The 25,016-nt window shown below is 32.0% G+C and overlaps 4 protein-coding genes and 1 pseudogene across 4 annotated transcripts; all 5 read right to left on the bottom strand.

Moving 5' to 3' along the window:
- Positions 1 to 913: 913 nt before the first annotated feature.
- Positions 914 to 2,869, bottom strand: LOC114176429 (fe(II)/2-oxoglutarate-dependent dioxygenase 4-like). The gene is made up of 3 exons (XM_028061472.2): positions 2,259 to 2,869; positions 1,733 to 2,060; positions 914 to 1,493 (listed from the first exon to the last, which is right to left on the bottom strand). Exons 1-3 carry the CDS (start codon positions 2,741 to 2,743, stop codon positions 1,233 to 1,235), a joined length of 1,074 nt encoding a protein of 357 aa, XP_027917273.1. The 5' UTR covers positions 2,744 to 2,869; the 3' UTR covers positions 914 to 1,232.
- Positions 2,870 to 4,894: 2,025 nt separating this feature from the next.
- Positions 4,895 to 9,956, bottom strand: LOC114178067 (fe(II)/2-oxoglutarate-dependent dioxygenase 4-like). Its single transcript, XM_028063757.2, has 3 exons — positions 9,448 to 9,956; positions 5,602 to 5,932; positions 4,895 to 5,340 (listed from the first exon to the last, which is right to left on the bottom strand). Exons 1-3 carry the CDS (start codon positions 9,936 to 9,938, stop codon positions 5,083 to 5,085), a joined length of 1,080 nt encoding a protein of 359 aa, XP_027919558.1. The 5' UTR covers positions 9,939 to 9,956; the 3' UTR covers positions 4,895 to 5,082.
- A 1,586-nt stretch (positions 9,957 to 11,542) lies between these two features.
- On the bottom strand, positions 11,543 to 13,026 carry LOC114175825 (fe(II)/2-oxoglutarate-dependent dioxygenase 4-like). The gene is made up of 3 exons (XM_028060642.2): positions 12,496 to 13,026; positions 12,081 to 12,411; positions 11,543 to 11,941 (listed from the first exon to the last, which is right to left on the bottom strand). Exons 1-3 carry the CDS (start codon positions 12,963 to 12,965, stop codon positions 11,684 to 11,686), a joined length of 1,059 nt encoding a protein of 352 aa, XP_027916443.1. The 5' UTR covers positions 12,966 to 13,026; the 3' UTR covers positions 11,543 to 11,683.
- A 1,911-nt stretch (positions 13,027 to 14,937) lies between these two features.
- LOC114176781 (pentatricopeptide repeat-containing protein At2g13600-like) lies at positions 14,938 to 17,270 on the bottom strand. Its single transcript, XM_028061942.2, has one exon. It carries the CDS (start codon positions 17,125 to 17,127, stop codon positions 14,941 to 14,943), a length of 2,187 nt encoding a protein of 728 aa, XP_027917743.1. The 5' UTR covers positions 17,128 to 17,270; the 3' UTR covers positions 14,938 to 14,940.
- A 336-nt stretch (positions 17,271 to 17,606) lies between these two features.
- On the bottom strand, positions 17,607 to 18,232 carry LOC146887615 (uncharacterized; annotated as a pseudogene).
- Positions 18,233 to 25,016: the final 6,784 nt, after the last annotated feature.

Raw genomic sequence — 25,016 nt, 5'->3', positions numbered from 1 at the left:
TAATTTGTTATTATTTCTTATATTTGCCGACTTGTGAATTCTATTATAGATTCATTTATGTACGTCATATTTTCTGTTTCCATAAATCACAAATAGTCAATCATTAACAACGTGATCTTTGTTAAATACTCAAGGCATGAACTGAATGAGAGAAGAAGAATTTTCATCCTCTTTCTTTGTTATTTGTAGGAGCTCCTTTATCCTTGATATCAAGGCAGCTTATACTTATCAGTTTCTCTTCTTAGACTCTTGATCTATCTTAGAATATCTCATTGTCTACAACTCACTTACCTCGTTTACGCCTTATCGGTCACAATCTCTACTATTTTTATTTTTTTTCTTATACCTGACTCCTCTAATCAATCACTTCTGCTATTTCCTTGTTCTTTAATAGTCTATTTGGAGTCATACGTCTTCATACTCGTCTAATCCTGTACCATATAATCCTTGGTCTTACAGAAAAGGAATAACAAGGAGTAATTGGTATACTCGTTTGTAACCAAAGGTTTTATTATAGTAGAACATTATGACTTAAGAGAGAATTAAACAGTCAGAGTTATAGATAAACTAGTATAAATCTATTGCGTTGATATCCTTTTAATTCTTTATCTACTGGATAACAATTTGCGATAAAATGTATAGTGGTTACATCATATTCCTTTTTCTAGTATCTGTCAGCTACTTTAATAAGGAAAGATGTTGTGTTTTGAGAAATTTTGTTAATGTGGTTTTCAGGCGTAGAGAGAGTTTACCATGAGAAACAATTTTTTAAACTTAAGTAAAGCATATAGATGATTATGTGAATCATTACCAACTGAAATTGCTCTTAGGAGAATTAGTACAACAATAAATCATTAAAATAATATTTCTGAATAACTGAAACTTCTCTTAAGATAATTAGTACAACACTAAATCATTAAAATAAGATTTCTGAATAACTGAATTTACTTTGACATTTACAACAAAAATTGAGGAAGCTCACGCAAGTAATTGCTTTTCCTGTCAATACAGTCACAAACATTTTTCCAATCACTTGCACGTAATGCTTGTCATAAGACACCAACACCTTCCAAAGTAATTTAGTATTTCTCAGGGCTTATGGTTTGGATAACATTAGAGAATGCATTCTATATAATGGAAGGTAAATATGGTTTTGTTACTCTACTAGAAGTATTTACAATACATATAAACTTGAAGTTCACATATTCTTCAATTTATGAACTTGGATTCAGTCACTTGGAAAACTTGAAATGATAAATTTGGAGGTTTTCAACATTGGATTTGGAAAAATTACTACGCATTCTTGCCGTACGGAACTTGCCCCAGTTGAGTGATCTATATTTAGGAGGGTTTTTATCATCAAGCAACTCTTCAAAGGGCATCACATCAGTATAGAGTGCAGGTTTTAGAAAGAACGGAACTGAAAACCTATCTTTCTCAGAGTTCACCACAACTCTGTGCTCCACACTTTCATAAGCATCATTGCTCCAAATCTACATTCACAAAACATAGAACTTATCAAACTAAACACTCAGTCTGAATATTCTACGCTATCAGACTAAATTGGAACATTTTTAATGAACTTGTCAGACGAAACTAAAACATACAAGATGACATGACAGACGAATCAAACAGACAAAACGAAAGTAAAATCAAACGAAATGAAAAACAGAAGAAATTAGTAACCTCAAACAGAGAGAGTGAAAATATTCCCTTGAGAAAACTTTGATACCTGGATCATATCACCAACATTAATGATGAATGAATTGAAAATGGGCTTGACTCGAATCCACTCTCCATCTGATTTTCTCCTTACTTCTAGACCACCAACTTCATCTTGAGCAAGCACAGTCAAAACACCAGTGTCCTTGTGGTGTCCAAGGCCAAGAGCCAGATGAGGGTAGGGGCAAGGTGGATAATAGTTGAGTCTGATATTGCTGGTGTTATGTGTGAAGTATCTGCGAAACCTATTTGCCTCTAAGCCTAGGCTCAGGGCAACAAGTTCCATCAACTTGTAAGCAAGTTTCTCCACTTCTTGTGCATATTCTTTGCATGCTTCTCTGGCATCACATCAGTGTTTCTCTGTTAGTATATGATGAGAGTTTAGATACATCACATAAGATCTTAGAGCCAAATTTAATCCTCACCTTTGTAAAACAAATACAACATAGAGACAGAATTGAAGGTGTAGATTTTTTACAGTATATGAAATTAAACTCAAATTTAATAGCAGAAATATATTATGGGCATTGAATTACTTGAAATCTGGAGGATTGTGAGGCCAGCGATTATCCCATTGGAACTGAAAGCTTTGCTCATCATCATGTGGAAGTAAAGGTGGTATAAAAGTGGGTTCCTGCACATTGAAATCGTAGATTTCTTTCCAGTCCCTAACATTTTTGGTATGTTCTGCTTCAAAGTACCCCAACACGTTAACTGCGTCCCTTCTCACCTTCAGTTTTTCTTCCAAATCAAGTGAAAAAAACTTCCTTGCAGCCTCTTCAATCCTCTGTCTTTTATCCAAAGGAACCTTATGATTGATCACCTGAAAGAAACCCCACTCCTTGCATGCACTGCCTATTTCTTGGACTAAGTCTTGGATACAAGAAACTGGGATGGTGTCTTCTTCGGTTTGGTAGTTTATGGGAGACAGATCAATCAGAGGGATGCCTTCGGCCACGATCACTGATGATTTTGGCCTGTGTTCTGGTGCCTGAACAAAAGCAAAGTCTATCTCTCCCATGTTGCTTGTTGCTGTAAATTACAGCCTGTATTGTTTTATTTTGTTTGATCCAAAGATGTCTGATACTCAATGTTTTGTGTTGAGATTGTATGCATTGAACCTGGACTAGTATGTTATGATACCACGCCTCTTGTGTTTGTATACTAATAAGGCTGTGTTTAGTTTTCAGTGGTCAGAATATTAAAAGAGAATAAAATAAGAAAAGTTACTTTCCTGCTGTAAAGTTAATTTTGTAGGGTTTAAATGAGTTTTAAAGTAAATTTTTGAAGATGTATAAGACTAATCCAAAATTTATGTGCAAAATTTGTTATTGGTTAGAATTATTGTATCATTTGGCGTCAAAGTGATATTGAATTACTTATTAATGTCTTTGAGATGTATATGGTTTAGCCTCGGAGGTATGTTGAAAATTTCATATTTTACAAACTGGTTTTATAGTGTTAAATTAAATTTAAAAATTCACTTCTTAACATCAAATGTTACTATTATAAACTTATTCCCAAAGTGAAATTTAATTGAAGGTATGTTTGTCGATAACAATCCTTTCTTGCTTTTTGTCATATTTTCCAGAGGTTTGAAACCTAGGAAACTCTAATATGGTGGTGTGACCATGTTTTCTTGCTTTCGACTCAATACGGACACACACACAATCAGAGTGCGTACGATGCAGTGTTTGATACCTTGTTCGTAGACACGCTTGAGTCAAAATTAATTTACATAATTTGAACTTAATTTTATAAATCGATTAGGTATAAAAATTATTTAAATGATATACTTTTATTTTATTTTTAAATTATAAATATTAAGTAAATTTTGTATGCTTAACTTTTTTTACTATAATAAATTAAGATGAGTATATCTAATGAAACTATCAAACAAGAAGATGAAACAAAACCTCTTTGGAAATACGTTTCAAAGATGAAACAAAAAAATTGGCATGTCAACTTAGGATAAGTCAACTTTAGTCAACAAGTTGACCTTAGTCAAAAGTCAACAAGTCAACCATGATTTAGTCAACAAATTGACCCTAATTAAAAGTTAACAAGTCAACCAATGTTAAGTCAACCAAGTCAACTAAGAGAAATTCAAACATAATTAAATCTAAAACAATGGAAGAGATTAGGTAACTCCCATATGGATTCTCCTCTTGAGCCACCATCCTTGATAGAGGTCAAGCCTATATCAATTAGTATCAGTTATGTCATGCTAGTTAGAGTTGGCTTTAAAAGCCAATGCTTAACAAATTAGCATCCATGATTTTAGGATGGCATACATGTATGACACAAAGCTGACACTTTGAACTATTTAACTTAGGCTTTTTCTTATTAACGTCGATAATTATAAGCTGACACTTTTTTATTTCCGCAATATGTTATATTCAATGTTATAACTATAAAACTATCTAACATAAGAAGAAAAAATAAAAGAAAATGTTAAAAATATTTCACCTAAATATCGTCTTACTTTACATCTTATAATATAAATGAAAATATACAAAAATTTAAAAAACAAAATTCAATTCTCCCTTTTTATAATATTTACTATTACAAAAATTCAAATTTCAAACTCTTAATGGAAAAATGGTGAATGGAATTGAATGTGTCAGGTAAGACGTCTTCCACGTAATTAAACTTAAATATTTGAAAAGAAAATGTTCTTACCGCGCACAATAGTCCCATATTGCTTACAAATCGAGGCCTAAGGCGATTTAAATATCCCTTCCTCCTTCCACCTTTTGAGGCGCCTTTCAAGGATAAAATTGTGACGGGCAAGCTCCAAAGCAGAAAAAATGTACCTTGGATGTATGGTGATTGATAGTGATTCTATCATTGAGGCTTATGTTCCTACCATACCCAATCATGACGGAGTCATGCTCTAAGGAGAACAATACCTTGGTTATATGGTGATTCTATCACCGAACTTGGGACCGAAATAGAAAACATTATCATTAATAATAATTTCATTTAAGTATAATATAACTACTTTTAGTGAAATATACTTAATAGATAATTGATGTATTTGATCCTCCAAACAAGGTTGGAACAAGACACACATTAATTAGTACATCAAAACTTAAAAGGGTACTAGGTAGTTGTAAAAATAAAATCAAGGTGATAATCGTTAATTGTGAAAAAGTCCAAATGCAATAGATAAACATGATAAATGATACTTGATTCTTTTATTCAATAATACTTCATATATGAGGCACACTAGGAAATTTATAAGCAAATTTGATTACATCCATTCATTTCCAAAATAGTGTTTTTATCAATGGTTCTACATATTATACCCAATTTCTAATTTACATGCATAAGATAAATATTATCGTTAATGTGCTATCATTTTATCTTATAATCGTAAATTTGAATGTTATCCACCTTATGTTTCTTGAAATTAGTGTTGAATCTATGGACAAGAAACTTGCCCCATTTGTATGTCCTATATTTGGAAGGGTTTTGATCATTTATCAACTCGTCCAAAGGCTTGACTTCAGTTTCTTGTGCAGGGAAGAAAAAGAATGGAATAGAAAATCTTTCTTTCTCTGAGTTCACCACCACTCTATGCTCTGGACTCTCATACGCATCGTTACTCCAAACCTGTACAAACAACTCCAAAACATTTAGTTAACATTTCTCTTTATTAAAAAAAATAGATTTTAAACTTAACTCATGATATTGATCAATCTTACAAAATTAACTTATAAAGTGAGATTTACACTTAGTTATACTTATCTCTACTCGATTTAAAATTTTTAATACCCTCTCTTATGAAAGAAAAATATAATTAAAACACATTTTTCAATAAAAAAATTATCATCTTATGTTATATTTATTAACTTTAATAGCAAACTATACTACCTGAACAATATCACCGAGGTTGATAATGTAAGCATTTGGGATGGGTTTAATTCTTATCCATTCTTCATATGCTTTGTGTTTCACTTCAAGTCCTTCAACCTCATCTTGTCCAAGAATGGTTAAGGCTCCAGGATCTTTATGACGACCAACACCAAGGGCTAGATGAGGATTAGGGCATGGAGGATAATGGTTGAAACGAATAAAACTAGTTTGATCTTTCATAAAATATTCCTCAAACCTTTTTGCTTCAAGCCCTAAACTCAAAGCTATAAGCTCCATTAACTTAAATGATAACTTTTCCATCTCTTCAACATACTCCTGGATTATATCCCTGGCCATATTCATGTTCACACAAAATACAAGAAAAAAAGAAACTTTAATTTAACTAGAATTTGACATGAAAAATAATAATTGTTAGCAATAAAAAATGTTATATTTCACTACATGTAAAAAAATTCTAGAAGAAAACTCTAGAAATGTGGAGATAATTTCAGGAACTTTCATAAATATTTATTAAAAGTCATGGAAAAAATACTAGAATAATTAAGAAATTAGTAGCCGCCATTTGTATTGTGGAAAAAACTTAACAATGTAGAGACTTGGAGGTTATGAATGGATGAAATGGCCCTTACCTAAACATAAGAGTTCTTCCATCAGTATAAGAAAATGCCTAAATATAACCAATTTTAGAAACAAAAAGTAATTAATCACTATAGTGACAAATTTAGATACAAATTTTTAAACTAAGATTATTGGTATCTAAAATAGTCTATATTATGAATAAAAAATTATAATTGGATTGTGAATTAGTCGCTAAATTGGTCACTAATATTAACTACAAAGGTTTTGCCTACCAAAGAAATTAGTGTCTAAATTGGTCACTTATTCTAGATATAATCAGCATAAAAAGTCTTGTACTTTACTACAAAATTGTCATCCCTTTAACTTTCTATGTCAATTTTAAGTATAATCACTATAGAAAGTCTTGTACTTTATTTTAAAAGTGTCAACGCTCCCACTTTCTATGTCAGTTCTAGTGATACCTGACATAGAAAGTTTTGTCATATTTATAATTTGTTACCATTTCACTTATTATGTCATATGGATTATAATTGTCATAATAAGTTGTTATAAAACCCAATTTTTGCACTAATAAATGGATATGACTTGATCAATGCTAAAGAAGATGACTTGTTTAGTACTTGTTGGGCTTAAGCAACTTACACGATCGTCCACATGTTTGAAACATGAAAATATATCAATATTCAATTTTGAATGTTATAAAGAAGAAGTAAATCCAAAAGTGTGGATCAAGAAAATGGAGAAAGAAATTAAAATGATGGAAAAGAATGATGTTGGATAACTCATAGATTGTCCACACTAAAAAAATGTCACTAGATTTTGATGAGTTTATAAAACAAAAGTTCAATTATGATGACACCATACAAAAGAATAAGGTAAGATTAGTCTTTAAGGATATTCGCAACAACCAAGGTTTGACTACAATGAAATCTTTACCTCAATGGACCCTAAATATACTTAGAGATTTAATAGCTTTTGCAACACGAAAAGGTTGGAGCATACACCAATTGATGCCAAGTCAAACCTTTTGAAATGTGCTTGAGGAAAACATAGGCTTTATAATCAAAGGCAGCGAAGCTAAAGTATTTAAACTAAAAAGAGTTTATATGGAGTAAATCAAGCAACCCCAAAGCATGGTAAAGCATAATTCATTGGTACTTTACCAATTTTGCTCATTCTTATTACTTGTGAATCCTTAATTGATAAAGTATGATAGAGCATTATAAGTTGACAATTAATAAACTTGTTATTTCATAGTCACATAACTAGATATCATGGATCCTTCAAGCCTTTTGTGAAGATTCATGCAAAGAAAGTTAACTTCATGCTAAAGTTATTAAAAGAATTTTAAGATATTTAAAAGATAAAAAGGAGTTTAATATATGGTACAAAGTTGACTAACTACTCTGATAGAGACCGGACAAAGTCGATAGACGATATGAATAGTACATTAGTTTATGCTTGTTCACTTGGATCAAGATTTTTCTCCTTCACATTTAAAATCAAGCAACTAAAGTAAGTGTAGCTTAATCAACATTTGAAACAAAGTATATGGCAATTATATAAACTACAAAATTCACAATTTGATTGAGGAGGATTGAGGTAGGTTAATTGGTTAATATGTTTTGAATTTTTGTTTTTGTTAAAATTTATAATTTCAACATATATTTTGTTAGATACATTAGAGTAAAATTTTTAAGAGACTATATTATTTAATATTTAAAGAGTTTAATGATTTAAGATTTCAAGTATACACATTAGAATAATGAAGTGCATTGATTAATAGTTATAATATAACTACCTTTTAATAACTTTTGTATTATGTTGGTTTAGAAGTTCAATGTACGTAATCTGGTACCGACCAGTAGAAGATTAACCTACATTGGGGTTGGATAGACATGTCAAAGTAAGCCAATCCGACTCACACGGGTTGGTCCACCACGAACCGAGTTGAAAATGAGTGAACCCAACCCGGCTCACTTTCTGGTGAGTCAGAAATTTTGTAACCCGGCTCAACCCACCACGGGTTGGTGGGTTAAGTGGGTTGACTTACCAACCCACCTAAAAAAAGGTTTTTTTTTAGTATTTAAATATTTAAATAAATTTTTAAATAACCCATGAGATAACAATCATAGTAAAATCAAGAACCAATATTTTGATCATGCTCACCACCAATATATGAAGAATTATTTTCAAGAAAATATCCATTAGTCTAAGAAAGCATGACTAATATTACAAATTTTCTGTCATGCTATTCAACAAAATATAAATAAAAAAATTATACATTTTTTTCATGCTAATTTAGAAAAAATTGTTTATAAGACGGTTACTTGAATAATTTACTATAAAGATTATAGTTAAAGATTAAAGTATCAACATATATATATATAACTTGAGAATCAAATTAATTAAACATTCAAACTATTCAAATATAATTAAGTAACAAACTAGCATTTAAAAATATGAAATTGTGAACACATATAATAGGAGTAATAAATAATTACTAAAAAAAATAAAAAAATTTAAAAAATTTAAAAAAATTAAAAAAATTTTAAAAAAATTTAAAAAATTTAAAAAAATTTAAAAAAATTATAAAAAAATGTTTGTGGGTTAAATGGGCCAATCCACCTTCAACCCAACTCGAACCCGTTTAACCCATAGATTAAGTGAGCCAGATTAACTCACGGATTGAAACCCATTTTGACATCTCTAGGGTTGGAGCCTATTTGAACAATTAAAAGTACTCTCAACACAACTATGTTTCGGTTAGATTAAATCATTATTAGGTTATTGTGTTATTGTACTCCCATGAATATTCTAAAAAAAACAATTATTTTTACACCCCCACTTTTACTCTCTCCTTCATTATGACAATTATAAATGATAACAAGATAATATATTAAATTATTTAATTAAAATATAGGTTAAAACTAAAAAATTAATATAATCAATTATATTCTAAAATGTTAAAAAATATTTTTAAAATTTAACTCAATCTTATAAAATTAACATGGACTTGTATATTTTGTAAACTGATGATATTATTTGTAAATGTGGTGGGTCACTTTATCATCTCAACCATTAACAAGGTGAGTGAAGAATTTTACTGACGACAAGGCAACCAAAGGTGTCCTAAATATTACTCTAATATTAGCCGTACAAGAGGTTCCTTAGCCATTCCTATCAATCTTCTCAAATTTTTTCCATTTTATTCAATCTTTCTTTGGAATTCACCCTATTTTACAAAGTGAAGATATGAATTACCTGAAGTTGGGAGGGTATGGAGGTGATGTATTAGTCCATTGAGTGAGTCGATCATCGTGTTCATCAGCACTGAGAGGAACCAAAGTGGGGTCTTTGGCTAGAAAATCAAACACTTCTTTCCAGTCCCTAACGTTCTTGGTATGCTCAGTATCATAATAACCCACGGCACTCTTCTCATCTCTTCTAACCTTCCTCTTCTCCTCCAGAGTCTGACCAAAGAACATCCTCGAACCTTGCTCAATGTTTTGTCTGAGAGTGATGGGAACCCCATGGTTGATTACCTGGAAGAAACCCCATTCCTTGCATGCACTTCCTATCTCCTTCACTAACCCTTCAATGGAAGATGGATCTGAAACTGCGTGGTTGGTTATTGGGGAGAGATCTATAACAGGAATGTTTTGAGTTTGGAGGGTATGCAACTTTGGCCTGTGTTCCAGGTCTTGGATGAAAGCAGGGTCTACCTCTCCCATTATTGTTGTTGCTCTGATCATAGAGTTCTTTGCCGACTGCGGATATATATATATATATAAACAAAACTAAAGTAATAATAATAATAACGTTCTAATAAATTAATTAATATTTTAATTTATCACTTCTAACTTTTCACTCAACTTTTAAGAAGAGTTGCGAGAAGTGTGAAGAGAAAGGATTGGGTTAGGATAGGAAAATCCAAGAAACAGACAAACGATGTGTCTGTCAGACCCAGTCATCCTCTGATCTCTTCTCCTACCTAATTTGTTCTTTCTCAGAATTAAAAAAATAATTGTGTACGTGAATTATCCCACAGCAAGAACACAATAAATAACGTCAAAATCCTCTTTACTGTTACTAAGCTTGATGTAGCACCAAGAAAAAAACTAACATTTCATGCTTCAATTCTAAACTATTATATCAAATTCTGGTTGGCCTAGTAGTCATTGATGTACCAAAATTTGGCTTTTGTGTTGGACGTTGTCGGTGGACAGATAAAGGGCGTTTAATTTGAAAAATATTTTCTATTTATGTTTTTGGTTTTATTTTTAATTACAGAAGTATTATTTTTTCAACTTTACTTTTAATTTCAAAAGGCTTCCATAAGAATGACCGATCAATATTTTCTATATAAAGTTTTTGAAAAAATCAAAATCAACATAATCATTTTGAAGATAAATATGAAAATAAAAAATGTTATCCTTTGTCACGCTCAATAGTCTCATATTATTTACGAGTTGAGATTAAAGATAATTTAAATACTCTTTCATTTTTTTATACCCAAACTCCTTTTTAAAGACAAAATCATGATGCTCGAATGCGGGATAATTGACTTTAATGACGATTAGTTTATGGACTTCAGACCGGAACATACTGTGAGGCCGAAAACGAGGTTCTACAAACAAACTATCGGTTCCCTTAAGTCCTCCATAGAGGATGAACCCTCATTCTCCATATACCTCATTCTTCCTCCTTCGACTCCTCTTTGAGGTGCCTTTTAAGGACAAAACTATGATAGAACTCTAGGTTCCAAAACGGACAATACATCAAATACACAATGATTCATCCTAACGATGACATTCGATGGACTTGAGATCAAAATATGTTCTATGTAAGACCCGTGGAAATTAATTAATTAATTAATAAATACGGGTGGTGGGAATTTTGATGTCATTAAATGTTAATTGGTATGATGTGAAAAAGTACTAACTCAAGTGATTTTAATTAATTGTATGTAAGGACTTAAGTTCAAATCCTATGTATTCCAGTTGTGTTATATTTGGTTTGTTATTATTTTGATAAAATGTTTGGGCGTGTTAAGTGATAGTATAATAATAGAATTATAATAATTATCAAGAAACATAATTGGTTGAGTTGGTTGTGCATTTAAATTGTGAATGAGTGGTCATGGGTTCAATAAATTTTTATAAAAAAGAAAACATTATTTGTAAAAATTGAATCTATTATGTTAATCATGAAAACTGAAAATGGATGCACACTAAAATTGAATCTATTATGTTCGGTAGCTATTACGGTGAACAAATAGTTTACATCATCGACAAGGCCCTGTAAAACGATACTTACTCAACACTATAAAACTTGAAACAGTAAAAACAATCAAGGATCCATGCAATTTCAATATTTTTCTTTTATTATATGCTCCTTCCACACATAACATTCACTAGTTCTGTTTACTGCATAATAAGATCAGAGTGCAGAAAATCAGAAACATTCCAGGGCCTCGGATAAGATATTTTGTTATCCTTCAAGTTATCTTATAGTGATAAATCTGAATGTTCTCCACATTTTGTTTCTTGAAATTGCTTCCCTTTCTACGAACAAGAAACTTGCCCCATTTGTATGGCCTATATTTTGGAGGGTTTTTCTCATCAGTCAATTCCTCCAAAGGCTTCACTTCGGTGTCGTGTGCAGGGAAGAAGAAAAATGGAATGGAAAACCTTTCTTTCTCAGAGTTAACCATCACTCTGTGTTCCACACTCTCATACAAGTCATTGCTCCAAACCTGCATTAACAAACTATAACTATCACCTTCTAATGTTTCATAAACTACTGCATTCTGCAGATTCAATAATATTCAACACTATTAACTTCAATGAAATTTCAACATCTTCCATATCTTTACACAGTTTCAGCAACCCCACCTGAATGATATCACCAACATTGATTATGTATGCATCTGGGGTAGGTTTCACTCGAACCCACTCTTGATCTGCTTTGCGTTTGACTTGAAGTCCACCAACCTCATCCTGTGCAAGAAGGGTCAAGGCTCCAGCGTCCTTATGCCGACCAACACCAAGGGCTAGGTGAGGACAAGGGCATGGAGGATAGTGGTTCAGACGAATAAAACTGGTTTGATCTTTCATGAAAAACTCTTCAAACCTCTTTGCCTCAAGGCCTAAGCTCAGAGCAATGAGCTCCATCAACCTAAAGGACAACTTTTCCATCTCTTCGATGTACTCTTCGATTATATCCCTATCCATGTACACATATTCACATCATTTATACGCAAGTACTTCACTAATTTGACAGGTTTTATACAAAGTGAAGCTGAATTACCTAAAGTTTGGTGGGTACTGAGGGGATTGATTAGTCCAGTGAGTGATTCGATCGTCATGTTCATCAGAAGTGACAGGAATGAAAGTGGGGTCTTTGACTTGAAAATCAAACACTTCTTTCCAGTCCCTAACGTTTTTGGTGTGTTCTGTGTCATAGTAACCATATGGAGAAAACTCATTTCTTCTAACCTTCCTCTTCTCCTCCAGAGTCTGACCAAAGAACATCCTTGAACCTTGCTCAATGTTTTGTCTGAGAGTGATGGGAACCCCATGGTTGATTACTTGGAAGAAACCCCATTCCTTGCATGCACTTCCTATCTCCTTCACTAACCCTTCAATGGAAGATGGATCTGAAACTGAGTCGTGGGTTATCGGGGAGAGATCTATCACTGGAATTTCTTCAGCTTGGATAGTATTCAACTTTGGTCTGTGTTGTGGGTCTTGGATGAAAGCAGGGTCTACCTCTCCCATTGTTGTTGTTAGCTCTGATGATTGAGTTTTGTGCAGAGTGCAGAGTTTATGAATATTGTATCTGATGTTAAAACAAAACTTTAGTTTTTAAGTATTAAATGTTTTGTCATAACCTATGAAAATTACTTATGAAAAAGTCATCTGAAGTTAGTTAGAATTCACTTAATCATGACTAAATTTGCTTTTTTAAGTTGAACTGAATTAAATTGGATTATGACACAATGTTTAATATGTTTGAATAGTTTGTAAAATGGATTAGTTAGAAAAAAAACGGTATTCTAAATCGGTGTGGATTAATTTTTGCTTAATTGGTTTAATCAACAATTCATATAAACTTAGCTTAAATCCATTCAATAACTTATAATTCGACTCAATCTTAAAAGAAAAATTATAATTTGAAAAATAAAAAATTTGTAGAATCTTGGCATCCGAATGTTTTGGCAGCTCTAAGTTAAGTAAACAATAAGAAATGAAATAATTTAGAAAATAAATGCTTTGCGGAGATAGTAAGTGTTTATGTGATTGTGATGGCTTCTTGCAGTGCAGATACATTGAATCCGGACAGTGTGCTTCTCGTTGTTTTCTGTGAAAAGATAACGAAAGGAAATTATTTTAGCCTCAGAGTTTGCCTCTAGGGTTAATCTTCTATTAAAAAAACCTAAGTCTAAAAAAACCAATCCTAATTTTATATAGAGGGATCTAGTTATTATTGCATGTTGTTTTTTATCGTGTTTATAGAATAATCATAAAATTTTAAGATGGTTTATCGAATACTGTTTAGGATATTTTCTAAAAATATGGTAATAGATCATGTTATTCTATTATTTTTAGGTTTATTAGCGAATTGTCAACATTAGATACTTCTGTTTATTAAATAAAATATTAATTAATTAAAAAGTAGGTATTTATGTCGGGGGAAAATTCCTAAATTAAAAATTCCATATAAAACCACGACTTTGTTTACTGAGGATAATTTCTTAAAATGGTTTTGATGAATGCATCTCATACACAATGTTTATGTGTAATATTTGTATGCAGTTATTAATATATTATTTTTAAGAGAAAAAATAAATAAAACTATTAGGGTTTATTGTTTGAGATTAAGAAGAAAAGTTGCGAGAAGAAGTCTGAAGAGAAAGGATTGGGTTAGGATAGGAAAATCCAAGAAACAGACAAACAATGTGTCTGTCAGTCCCAGTCATCCTCTGATCCCTTTCTCTGGCCTATTTTGTTCTTTCTCAGAATTTAAAAATAAAATAAAATATAAAAAAAACACTTGCGTACGTGAATTATCCCACAATATGAGTTCTAATCTCAATCTCAACCCATCATATTACGGAATTTAACAATACGACACAGTAAATAATGTCAAAACCCTCTTTTCAAAGTGCAACAGAGAAACACTATGAATAATACAATATGAAAATAAAAATTATGTTCTACTTCTACTATTAAGTGTTATGACATGCATCTCTAATTTTTTTCCTTAATATACTTTTTCTGAAAGTGGAGTAATAATACCATGTGCTTTGACATTCCATTATTATTAGGAGAATAATTCTTTTATGCAAATGGATGCTTGTTTTCATTAGTGAAACTCATAATAGAAATGTACCTCAGCTGTTAATACAGCAATACGTTTCTCACTACTACACAGACTCTTCTACATGTAAGACATAGTAGAATAAGATATAAAGCTTTACATTCAAGTTCTTATGTTACTCTTCAAATGTTTTCAAAAAATCATTCATGTTAACTACCTTCACAGGGTAAAATGAACCTATGCATTGTCCAACTTCAAATCCAACAGGCAGACTATTGTGTGAAGGGAGTGTTATTGCTTTAAAACCAAAACTGGGCTTGCACCAATATTGGACAAACAATTATGCTTTTCGGGAGGTTGTGTATGCCCAGAAAAAATTAGGTCAATCTTGAAGAAAAATCAGATCAGAAAGAATAGGTGGTCTCAGAATTGTTACCCAAAATTGCTGCTATGAAGAAAATTGAAGGGTATAATAGAGTTAATGGTAGATGTTATATGATCTACAGTTGCATAAATAACATCAGAATAAGGATGGGTTTTATCTTCTACAGAGAATAGATGAATATCGTTATTCAATTCTATCCAGCTGCACCCTGGATCTTTTCTTAATTCCAAACTCTGCAATCTTTTCCTAAGCTTTGTCTTCTGTCCCCATCTACCTAGTATGGCATACATGTTGGAGAGAACAACAAAAGCAAAAGTAGGGTTGGGATCCATACTGAACAACTTCTCAGCAGCTCTCTCCCCCACTTCCATATCCTTCCAGAACCATGAAGCATTAAGCAAAGCTCCCCAAATTATTGCATCTGCTTCAATCGGCATTTTTATGATAAACTCTTCGGCTTCTTTTACGTGGCCTGATCGACCAAGGAGATCCACCACACATGTGTAATGTTCTATTGTCGGGGTTAAGCCATAGCATCTTTGCATTGTGTGGAAAATTCTCAAACCTTCGCCAACTAGACCGGCATGGTTACAAGCAGAGAGAACACCAACAAAAGTAGCTGCATTTGGAACAACTCCTTGATGTGACATTGAGCGGAAGAGTAAAACTGCCTCAGATCCCAGTCCGTGATATGCATAACCATTTATAAGAGCTGTCCATGCTGCTACATTGGGTGAAAAAATGCTGTTGAATGAGCTTTGAGCATCAGCCAAGTGACCACATTTGGAATAGAAATCTACAAGAGCAGTCCCGACATAAACATTTTCTTGGAATGGCGTTTTGATTAAGTGAGCATGAAGTAACTGTCCCTGTCGAAAAGAACAAAGACAAGAGCAAGCCCGAAATAAGACAGAGAATGTTGATCTACTGTAGTCAACTGACATTCTGCGCATAGCCACATATAAATTCAATGCCTCCTTGTGCCGACCATTAATGATATAACCCGACATCATTGAGTTCCATGTGACGTAGTTCCTTTCACCTTTAGTTTTGTCAAAAAGCTTCACGGCTTCAACAAGTTCTCCACTTTTGGAATACACAGAAATCATAGTATTTAAAGATGTTAAGGTCTTGGGACTCATTTTCTCAAAAATCCTTTTTGATTTTTCGAACTGACCACTCATAGCATAACCTTTGATCATCAAATTAAATGAAACAGGATTTGTATCTCTCAAATCATTAAAGACAAATTCAGCTTCTTCCATCCTTCCTTTTGAGACAAGGCCCCCAATCAGTGAGTTAGCAACATTCAAACAAGCTTCTCCCTCCATGCTCTCATAAACTCTCTTAGCATCATCCATAGCTTCACAATCACAATAAAACTCAGTAAGCGCACCACCAATTGAGTTATCAAAATCAAACCCACCCTTAATGCAAAGCCCATGAACAACCCTCCCTACACACAGATCCCCAAGTCTAGCGCAAACCCTCACCACACAATCCAAAGTGAACTCATTAGGCACCACCTCAAAACTCCTTCTCATACACCCAAACAAATCCAAAGCCCTCTCACACCCACCTTCCCTCTTAGCATACCCTGAGATCAATGTAGTCCAAGCCACAACATCCCGGGTCGGCATTTTCTCAAACATGTCCGTAGCATCATCCATCATGTCACGCTGCACATAACCCGCAAGCATCAAACTCCACAACACTTGGTTCCCATCTCGCAGCTCCTCAAAAACCACATCAGCTTCTCTGATACCACAGCATTGCACACAAAAATACAGCAAAGCACTCCCCACAAGGCCAAACCTCTCATAACCAGATTTCAAAAGCAGGGAATGAACCTGCTTTCCAAGAAGCAAGGACTCAGAACGCGCACACGCGCTCAACACCGCAGAGAAAGAAACCTCATTGAGCGTGACACTGGAGCGGTGCATGAGGGAAACAAGGGTCAAAGCCTCTGGGTACCTCCCCCATTGGGAGTACCCAGAAATCATGGTGTTCCAGGAAGAAACTGTTCGGTGTTGCATTTGATCGAACAGGTGGCGGGCTTCTTCGAGATTGCCCATTTTGAAGCGTTGAGCGATGGAAATGTTGGTGGAGATCATGTAGCCAACATGGGGCTCCGAAGATTGCGACTGTGTCGTGAAAAGTCGGAATCTTTCTTTCCGTTTCCAACGGTTGCGCTTCCAGGTGCCCACAAAGTTGATACGGAGAAACAGAGGCATTGTGTAGAAGGGGGAGAAGTAAGCATGGCCTTGGTGAAGTGAAGGTGCAACTGCGTCAAGTAAATTATGGAAACAAATTGGGAATTATTTATGGTAAACTCTCTTTTATACCACAAAAAGCAAAAGGCAAATTCTATTCTAACATGAACTGCTATTACTGTACAAGTTAATCATGGTTAAACCCATTACAATATTAAATACTTACATAGCTCTTTCAAGTAAAATTAAAACGACACTTTTAATTAGTTGTGGATTTGAAAGTGTGGAAAAGAATGAATTTGATGGAAGGGAGGAAACAAATATATTGTTTGTATTAAGGAAAAAAAAATTGAAAATAAAGAAAAAGGTATAAGATTTGTAAATAATTTAATCGTTGTGATAAATAAAAAAAAAGTTATTTTAATAGATTAAATTATAAAATTATCACCTTGATACATAAAACTAATTTAAATTAAAATATTTATATGGTGTGACTCTCTTTATGGTAAACTCTCTTTTATACCACAAATACAAAGGTGAAACACATATTCCACTACTAATACAAAGGTGAAACACATATTCCAATCACATACAACCATTATATTTTGTGTTGGAACACCCTTTCTTCCAATAAATCTTGGTTGTTCACCAGGGGTTACCACACAAGGAACATGTGTACCATCAATTGCTCCTATGGTGTTTTTGAAAAAAAGGCCAATATCGTTGATCATTGTGAATTTTTTTATAACTATCACGAGATAAATGATCTTTTGGTTTGATATACTCCATTGACAATTTAAGGCAATCAATTAACACCTTATGAAAGTGCCTACTTATTGTCTCTCTAAAGTGTTGCCACCATTTCTTCAACACCCATACAATTAGTGGGTGTTAATCCATGATTAGCTAAATTTGTACATAGTTAATGAAAAGTATGTTTTTCCATACGAAACATCTCATAACAACGAATAGGATGACCTTGTAAGATTTCATGCTCCCATGAATGACCTGTGTGATTGTTAGTTCTACATGGTTCTTTACATAAATATTTTACTGAGTACTCACCCACAAGTGCACTCACATAAGATGCGTTTTCCATTAGGTCATCATCATCATCATCATACATGGTTCTTTCACCAATTGATACTTTTTTAATTGGCTAATGGACCTACAAGAAAATATTAGACAAAAGTGAACATATGAATGTCTAGAGCTGTCAAAATGGGTTGGAATTCACGAGCCAACCCGGCTCACCACGGGTTCAGGCCGGGTTGGGTTGAATTTTTTTTACAAATTTCAATACGTGTTGATTTTTGACCTGACTCACCTGGAACTCACCGGGTTGGGTTCAGGCCGGCTCACCACGGGTTCAGGCCGGGTCCATGTTTTCTACACTTTTAGAGCCTTTATTCATGCTTATTGAGTTTGGGATTGGCACAATTTCTTAATCTGTGTGTATGTGAAATTGAAAGAGGATGTTTGTTATGCTTCATGGCATAATGAAGCCGTGTTAATTTTTGCATAGTTGGTTAATTTGGGTTTCATGAGAGTAAATTGGATAAGATTATTAATTTGGTAACATGTGATTGGTGGATTTTCAGTAGAATCAAGGAATCAATACATTTTGAATTTTGTTCAATTAAGTTTCACTATTAGATTTTAGTAATTTTGTGTTGAAATTGAATCTGCCAACCCCCCCCCTCTTGTCTTATAGGCGTTGTGTTTGTTTGGAAAATAAAGCTTTGAACAAGAACATTGGTCGTTGAGAGACGACTCTGGTTGGTTACCACATATTGCATTTATCTGTTTTAATTTGGTGGGGTACGACCTCTATCACCTGGCTAGATCAAAAAGTTTGAAATTATGTGCTTTTTTTTTGGTAAATTCGTGGTGCACCTTGGAAGATGAAAAGTTGAGGTAGATGCATTGTATACTACCAAAACTACCTTATGACTTCTTTTTATTACTTTGCCTTTTAAGGGAAAATAGAGAGTTTTTGTCTAAGTTAAAAATTGGGGTTTTAGGGAGAGAAAAAGGAAGAAAGCAACGCAAGAGTGAAATCAAGGGAGGAGTAGAGCAAAGCTAAGGTGATTTTATTGTAGGAATTCTGGGTAAGGGGAACTACACCATGCATCTAAGTTATTTTCTGTTTATGTGATTGCTTGGTCTTGGATACGATAAGAACGTGTTTTACTTGGAGGAAAAACAATAGGAATTTGTGTTTTGGTGTAAGAACTTGTTTTATGGACGTGTGTTGGGCAATAAGGTTTCTCCATGGAAGTGTAATGGAAGCTATATTCATTTTTTGTTTGAATTGTGATGAGGTATGGCATTACGTGGTATTCCTTCTATTGTGGATGGTTAAATTTGATGGGTTAAGGGATAAATTTTAAGAAGACAAATTTTGACACTATTTTGTGAATGAATCAATGGTGCAAACTAGGTTACTCTTTTTTTTATCATCTTGAAGTTTTGAGAATGTGGTATACGCAATGATTATGATTGGTTTATTTCTTCTTTTCTTGAAATTGTTATTTTTGGTGATAGAGAAGGAGGCCATTGGGTGGTAAATTGGTTGAAATATTATAATTTTTGTGTGTTGATATCTATGGTTCTCAAGACATGACAAATTTCATGAAGCATGTTGGTAAATTTTACTTATAACAATTTTTTGCTGGCTATGAATTTTGGCATTTGGGCTTTGGAATAATTTTTTTAATATCTGATAATGAAAGTTTAGGGAATGGTGTAGGAGAGAAATCTAGTTTTTTTTTTTATGGAAATTGCATTGGAGATGATAATTGTTTTGGAGTTAACATTGGTCAAATTGGGTGAAAGGTTTATGAAAAATATAACTTAATGTGCAAATTTTATCTTGGATTTTATTGGTGTAGTAAAAACAGTAGGAATTCATGATGTTGTGTCAATGAGTGGTTGAGTAAGTACTTGGTTGAATTGGTGTGTTGCAATGGTGAATTATATGCATGAAGTGGAAGGTTGGGAAGCTAAGAATGGGATATTGTGAAGTTTTGTGTATGGTGAATGAATTGCGATGTTGCTTTATATTTGTGTGCCTTTAAAATGACTAAATGAAGTGTAATTACGCTGTTTTTCATATTTTTGGGAGTTTCTACGGGTCACCGAGTGCTAAGCGACATGTTTTAGGAAAGGTGTTGTGTTGATATTTTGTTGTGATAAATTGTGATAGACTCTATTTGCAATATTTTTTATGTTGAGCATGATGAATGATGTATGTTAAGAATAATGATGAGGATTGTATGATGTCAATGTATTGTGATACATGTGATGATGAGGCCTTGATGTGCATGTGTGTTTATTAACCATGCATGTGGATAATCATGAGCTTGTTGATTGATGTGTGATCATGATAAGATGGTGTATACTTGGATATGAATGTTTGGGAAGGTATCTCTGCATAAATTGTACTGGAGGTGCACTTTGTCGGAGCTCTCGATAATAGTAATGGGAAGTGGTGCACTTCGCGGGGGCTCGATAAGAGTAATGAGAAGTTGTGTACTTCGTCGAGGCTTAATAAGAGTAATGGGAAATTGTGGACTTTGTTGGGGCTCTTAATATGAGTAATGGGAAGTGGTATACTTTGTCGAGGCTCGCTATGAGAGAATTGGGTAGTGTCATCTTTGGTAAATTGCATATGAGATTTGGTTGGGTGGTTAATGATGAGATAATGCCATTTCGTTTAATATTACTTGGTGGTAATATATTGATGATTAATGTGGTGGCTTTGAGAACATGTGATAGTTGATAGCTTGGATGAGTTATGATATATTATGGTAATTCTTGGTGAGTTGTATGTTGATTTACATTAATATGTGATATGTTACATGTTTAACTCACCCTTACATATTGTGGTTGTGGTTTTCACCTACGATGACCGTGTAACTTGGATTATACGAGAGTAAATGATGTTGTAGATACAATTGGAGAATCTTAACCTTGAGGAGCTCATGAGGATGTTTTTGGGAGCTTTTTTGTCTTTCATTTGAAAACATTCCTTCGAATAAAATTGTAATAATTAGTTGTTGTGAGGTTTAAACTCAGAGGATTTGTATTAAGTCTTGTTTTGATGATTTAATCTAATTGGTTGGTTGAACCATATTTTGTTTTGATGAATAAAGTTGTTTCAGATTAATCTTCTGACAGGTGTTATTTTGAGTTAAAATTATTTTAAAAATTATTATTTAATAGGATCGTATTAGTGTTGTGTTTTGAAGTTTAAAAAAAATTTTTACGTGGCATCCTGAAAGGGGTGTTACACAATACATGTGAGTGTACCTAATGCACTTTACTCTTCACACCAATTCTAGCAATGAACAACACACAACACCACAACCTCCACCATAGGTTTTCATCAAATGCAAAAACAACAAACTCTCAATCACTACTCTAATCACACATCAAAGGACAACACAACTCGTCTTAGTTCAAAAATCCACAAAGCCAACCACTCCATTCACAAGATTTTAATGGAAAATTCAATGATTGTGTCATGTTTAACAAAGGATCTCTACAACAAGAATATCTTCAAGGAATCTCTAAATTTTAATGGTGTTAGTGTAGTGCATGCATGCAAAATCTCTACTATTTTTACCAAATTTGGCCTAGTAGTCTTTGTGGTGGGTTGACCAGATTGTTGACGGTGTGTCTGGGCCCCAAATCACCATAAGGAGAAAATCCACCTGCAAAAACTCTAATGTTCAAGTTAGTAAGAGATTTAAAAGTAAGTATATGAATAAAATGATTACGAGATTCTTATATTCCCTGTGATAGGATGTATTTATAGCTTTTTAGGCCTACCAATAATAGGTTAATGGGCTCTATTATTATTAACAAATTTTGTTTATATAATAAATAATAGGTTAAATTATGTTTTTGGTCCTCATTAACGTAGCATAATATTGATTTGATTCCTTTATTTTTATTTATCTCAATTTGGTCCCTATTTTGAAAAATTTGATACAATCAAGTCTTTTCTGCCAGTGTTGTAGTAACAGCTTTAAAGAGGTATTACGTGTCAGTTCTTGGATTTTTATTTATTTATTTTTTTAAAATTAAAAAAAAATAAAAATTTGCCACGTATCAAGCTGACATTGTGCTACGTGATAGTGACAGTGTGATGTGACAGTGGGCATGTCACGTGTCACTAGTACACCAGGTGTCATTTCCTTATTCTCAATTTGGTCCTTATATTTTTATTTGTCTCAATTTAGTCCCAATTTTTGTAAAAGTTGAGCAATTTTTTCTCTCTCCAAATTAAAACTAAATTTAATTTTTATATGAATGGTACGCAAATATTTCTATCAAAATTGATATTTCTAGTAAATATTTTTAACAAGATTAAGTTTATTTAAATGTACATTTTACATTAAACTTTATTTAAAATTATTTTAAAGTTGTTAATAAAAAATAATGCTAATAGAAAAAAATTTAAATAATTATATTGATATTTTATTACATCATACCTTAATATATTTTTTATTTGAATTTATATTTCAAATAATTGTATATTTTTAAAATGTATAAAGTTCAATAATTTTCATACAAATATTTAGGTTAGTGTAAAAATAACAATTATATAAATTCAAATGTAAAATTTTAAAATAATTTTAACAAGTTTATATAACAATTGAAAACAAATAAATTTAAAATTTGAAAACAATTTTAAATAAAATTGAATGTGAAATACAAATTTAAATAAACTTAGTTTTGTTAAAAATATATAATAAAAATATCAATTTGAATAAAGTTATTAAATTTAATAGAAATATTTGTATAATATTCATATAAAAATTAATTTTTTTTTTCAATTTGGAGAGGTATGATATTAGTGACACTAGCTCTCCTGAGGTTTAGAAAACTACAAGTAACACCTTTAGCAAGGTTTAAAATCCCAAAAATACAAAAATAGCACAGTTAAAAACATCTATTTCGGTAGTGTTAGATCATTATGAATTATTTAATTTAACAACCAATATTCATACACTCAAAAATATCTATAAACAAGATTAGTCAAATATAATAATTTAAACATATTGTCACATAATACAAAAATAATACCTAATCCATTTATCAAATATCTAAAAAGATGAAAAATAGTGATCATATAAGATTGTTTGTTTCTTATCTTTATAATATTAATAGAAACTTATGCAATAAATCTACTAGTTTATGTGGACTTTTAGACATCATTGTATTTATACTTATTAACACTCTGTTAAAGGCTATGTCAAATTACGTTAGAGACAAAAAAAAATGTATTTCAAATTGGATACCTCACTGATACATATTATACAAGTGTCGTAAAATACATGTCAAACACAAGGACAAACCATTTTGTGAGATGTGTCCGAGCTTCATAAATTATGCCAGAGCTTCTATATGTATTTGTAAAGCAATTCAAATTGTTTTTGCTTGGCACCCTCATCCTAACCAAGTTCTCCCTTACCAAACTAAGACCTTTGGTTCAACAACCTATGTGAATGTTGTTAGCATAAGTGACCTTAGTGTATGGATTTGATGGAGCTAGTGTAATAAATCATGTGAGATTGATAAAGACTTAACGAAGAATTGAAGTGATTGGTAATTGATCAAGCTTAGGGTTTGTTAAATCTGAAAATGATGAAGATCACAAAACTTAAATATTAGACTCAACTCGTAAACTTATGAGATAGGATCTTAATATATTAATAAAGAATTTGACATAGTATAAGTTTATAATACAAACAAATCTTAAGTGTAAATATTTATAGATAATGATATTTTAATTTTTTTTTTAATACAACACTTTAATCACCCTTCAAATCTAAGGATGATTAGAATAATAGTTAAAAATAAGTTAAAAAAATGAGTTAACATTTCATTATCCAATATTTATTTGGGTTAAGTATATTTTCAATTTCTAAACTTTGACACAAAATTGAAATTCATTCACGTCCAAAACCTTGATATATTTTAGTCCTCAAATGAATGAATGTAATCCTTTTAACCTAATTATCTTTAATGTTTTTGACACATCAATTACGTTTTCCATCAAATGTTGTATCAAATGTTTTGAACAACTCAATAAAATGTTAGTATGAAATATTATTTAACAAAAATTTAATGTAATTAAATTTAAAAAATTATATATTTTTATTTTTAAAGTTTAAGAATCAAAATATATAAAAAGAAATAAGTTCAATTTAATTTCAAAGTTTAGAGAATAAAAATAATTTGATCATATTTATTTTCTCCAATTTAAATTGCATATTATTGAACTACTTTTAATCAAAGAAAAGTTTTATGCTAAAACAAAATTTACAAAATATTTTGAATATATTTTGATAGTGCATATGTTAACTTCAAATTGCATTTGACTATCTTCATCAAACGTTCATTTTAAGAAAACCTCTTCACATTGTATCCTTCAAGTTGAAACTTCATCTGCCACTTACATTAGATGTTGGTTTTGAAAAATTCTTCAGGAATTTTATATACACATATCAACAATTTCTTTATACTCTAAAGGATTGAATGCATAACCAAAGAACTTGGAATAAATTGAATGATTATTGATCAGAAAACATCTCTCACAAGACCACCAGCTTCTTTTGGGAAGACTTTCCATACTAAAATGACAATAAAAATGTATATCAAGTCTACACAATCAACTTAAACAAACCATCACTAGAGATATTGAAATCAAAATGTTATATACTCTCTTTTTGCATGTTATACAAAAATGAATATAAGAAAATCAGTAGATTGAAAACTATAAAAATATTTTGTAATTCCTTCAAAATAAACTAATAAACTATGAGAAAGAGGATAATGAACTATGAGAAAGAGGATGTTCAACTAAGAAAAGTTAGATATCAAAAGTTTGAACATAA

This window comes from Vigna unguiculata, chromosome 3, assembly GCF_037176805.1.
Source record: "Vigna unguiculata cultivar grain cowpea cultivar isolate G323 ecotype 2 chromosome 3, ASM3717680v1, whole genome shotgun sequence".
Classification (NCBI taxonomy): domain Eukaryota; kingdom Viridiplantae; phylum Streptophyta; class Magnoliopsida; order Fabales; family Fabaceae; genus Vigna; species Vigna unguiculata.
The sequence above is the reverse complement of the archived record's forward strand: the minus strand, read 5'-3'. Positions and strand labels throughout refer to the sequence as shown.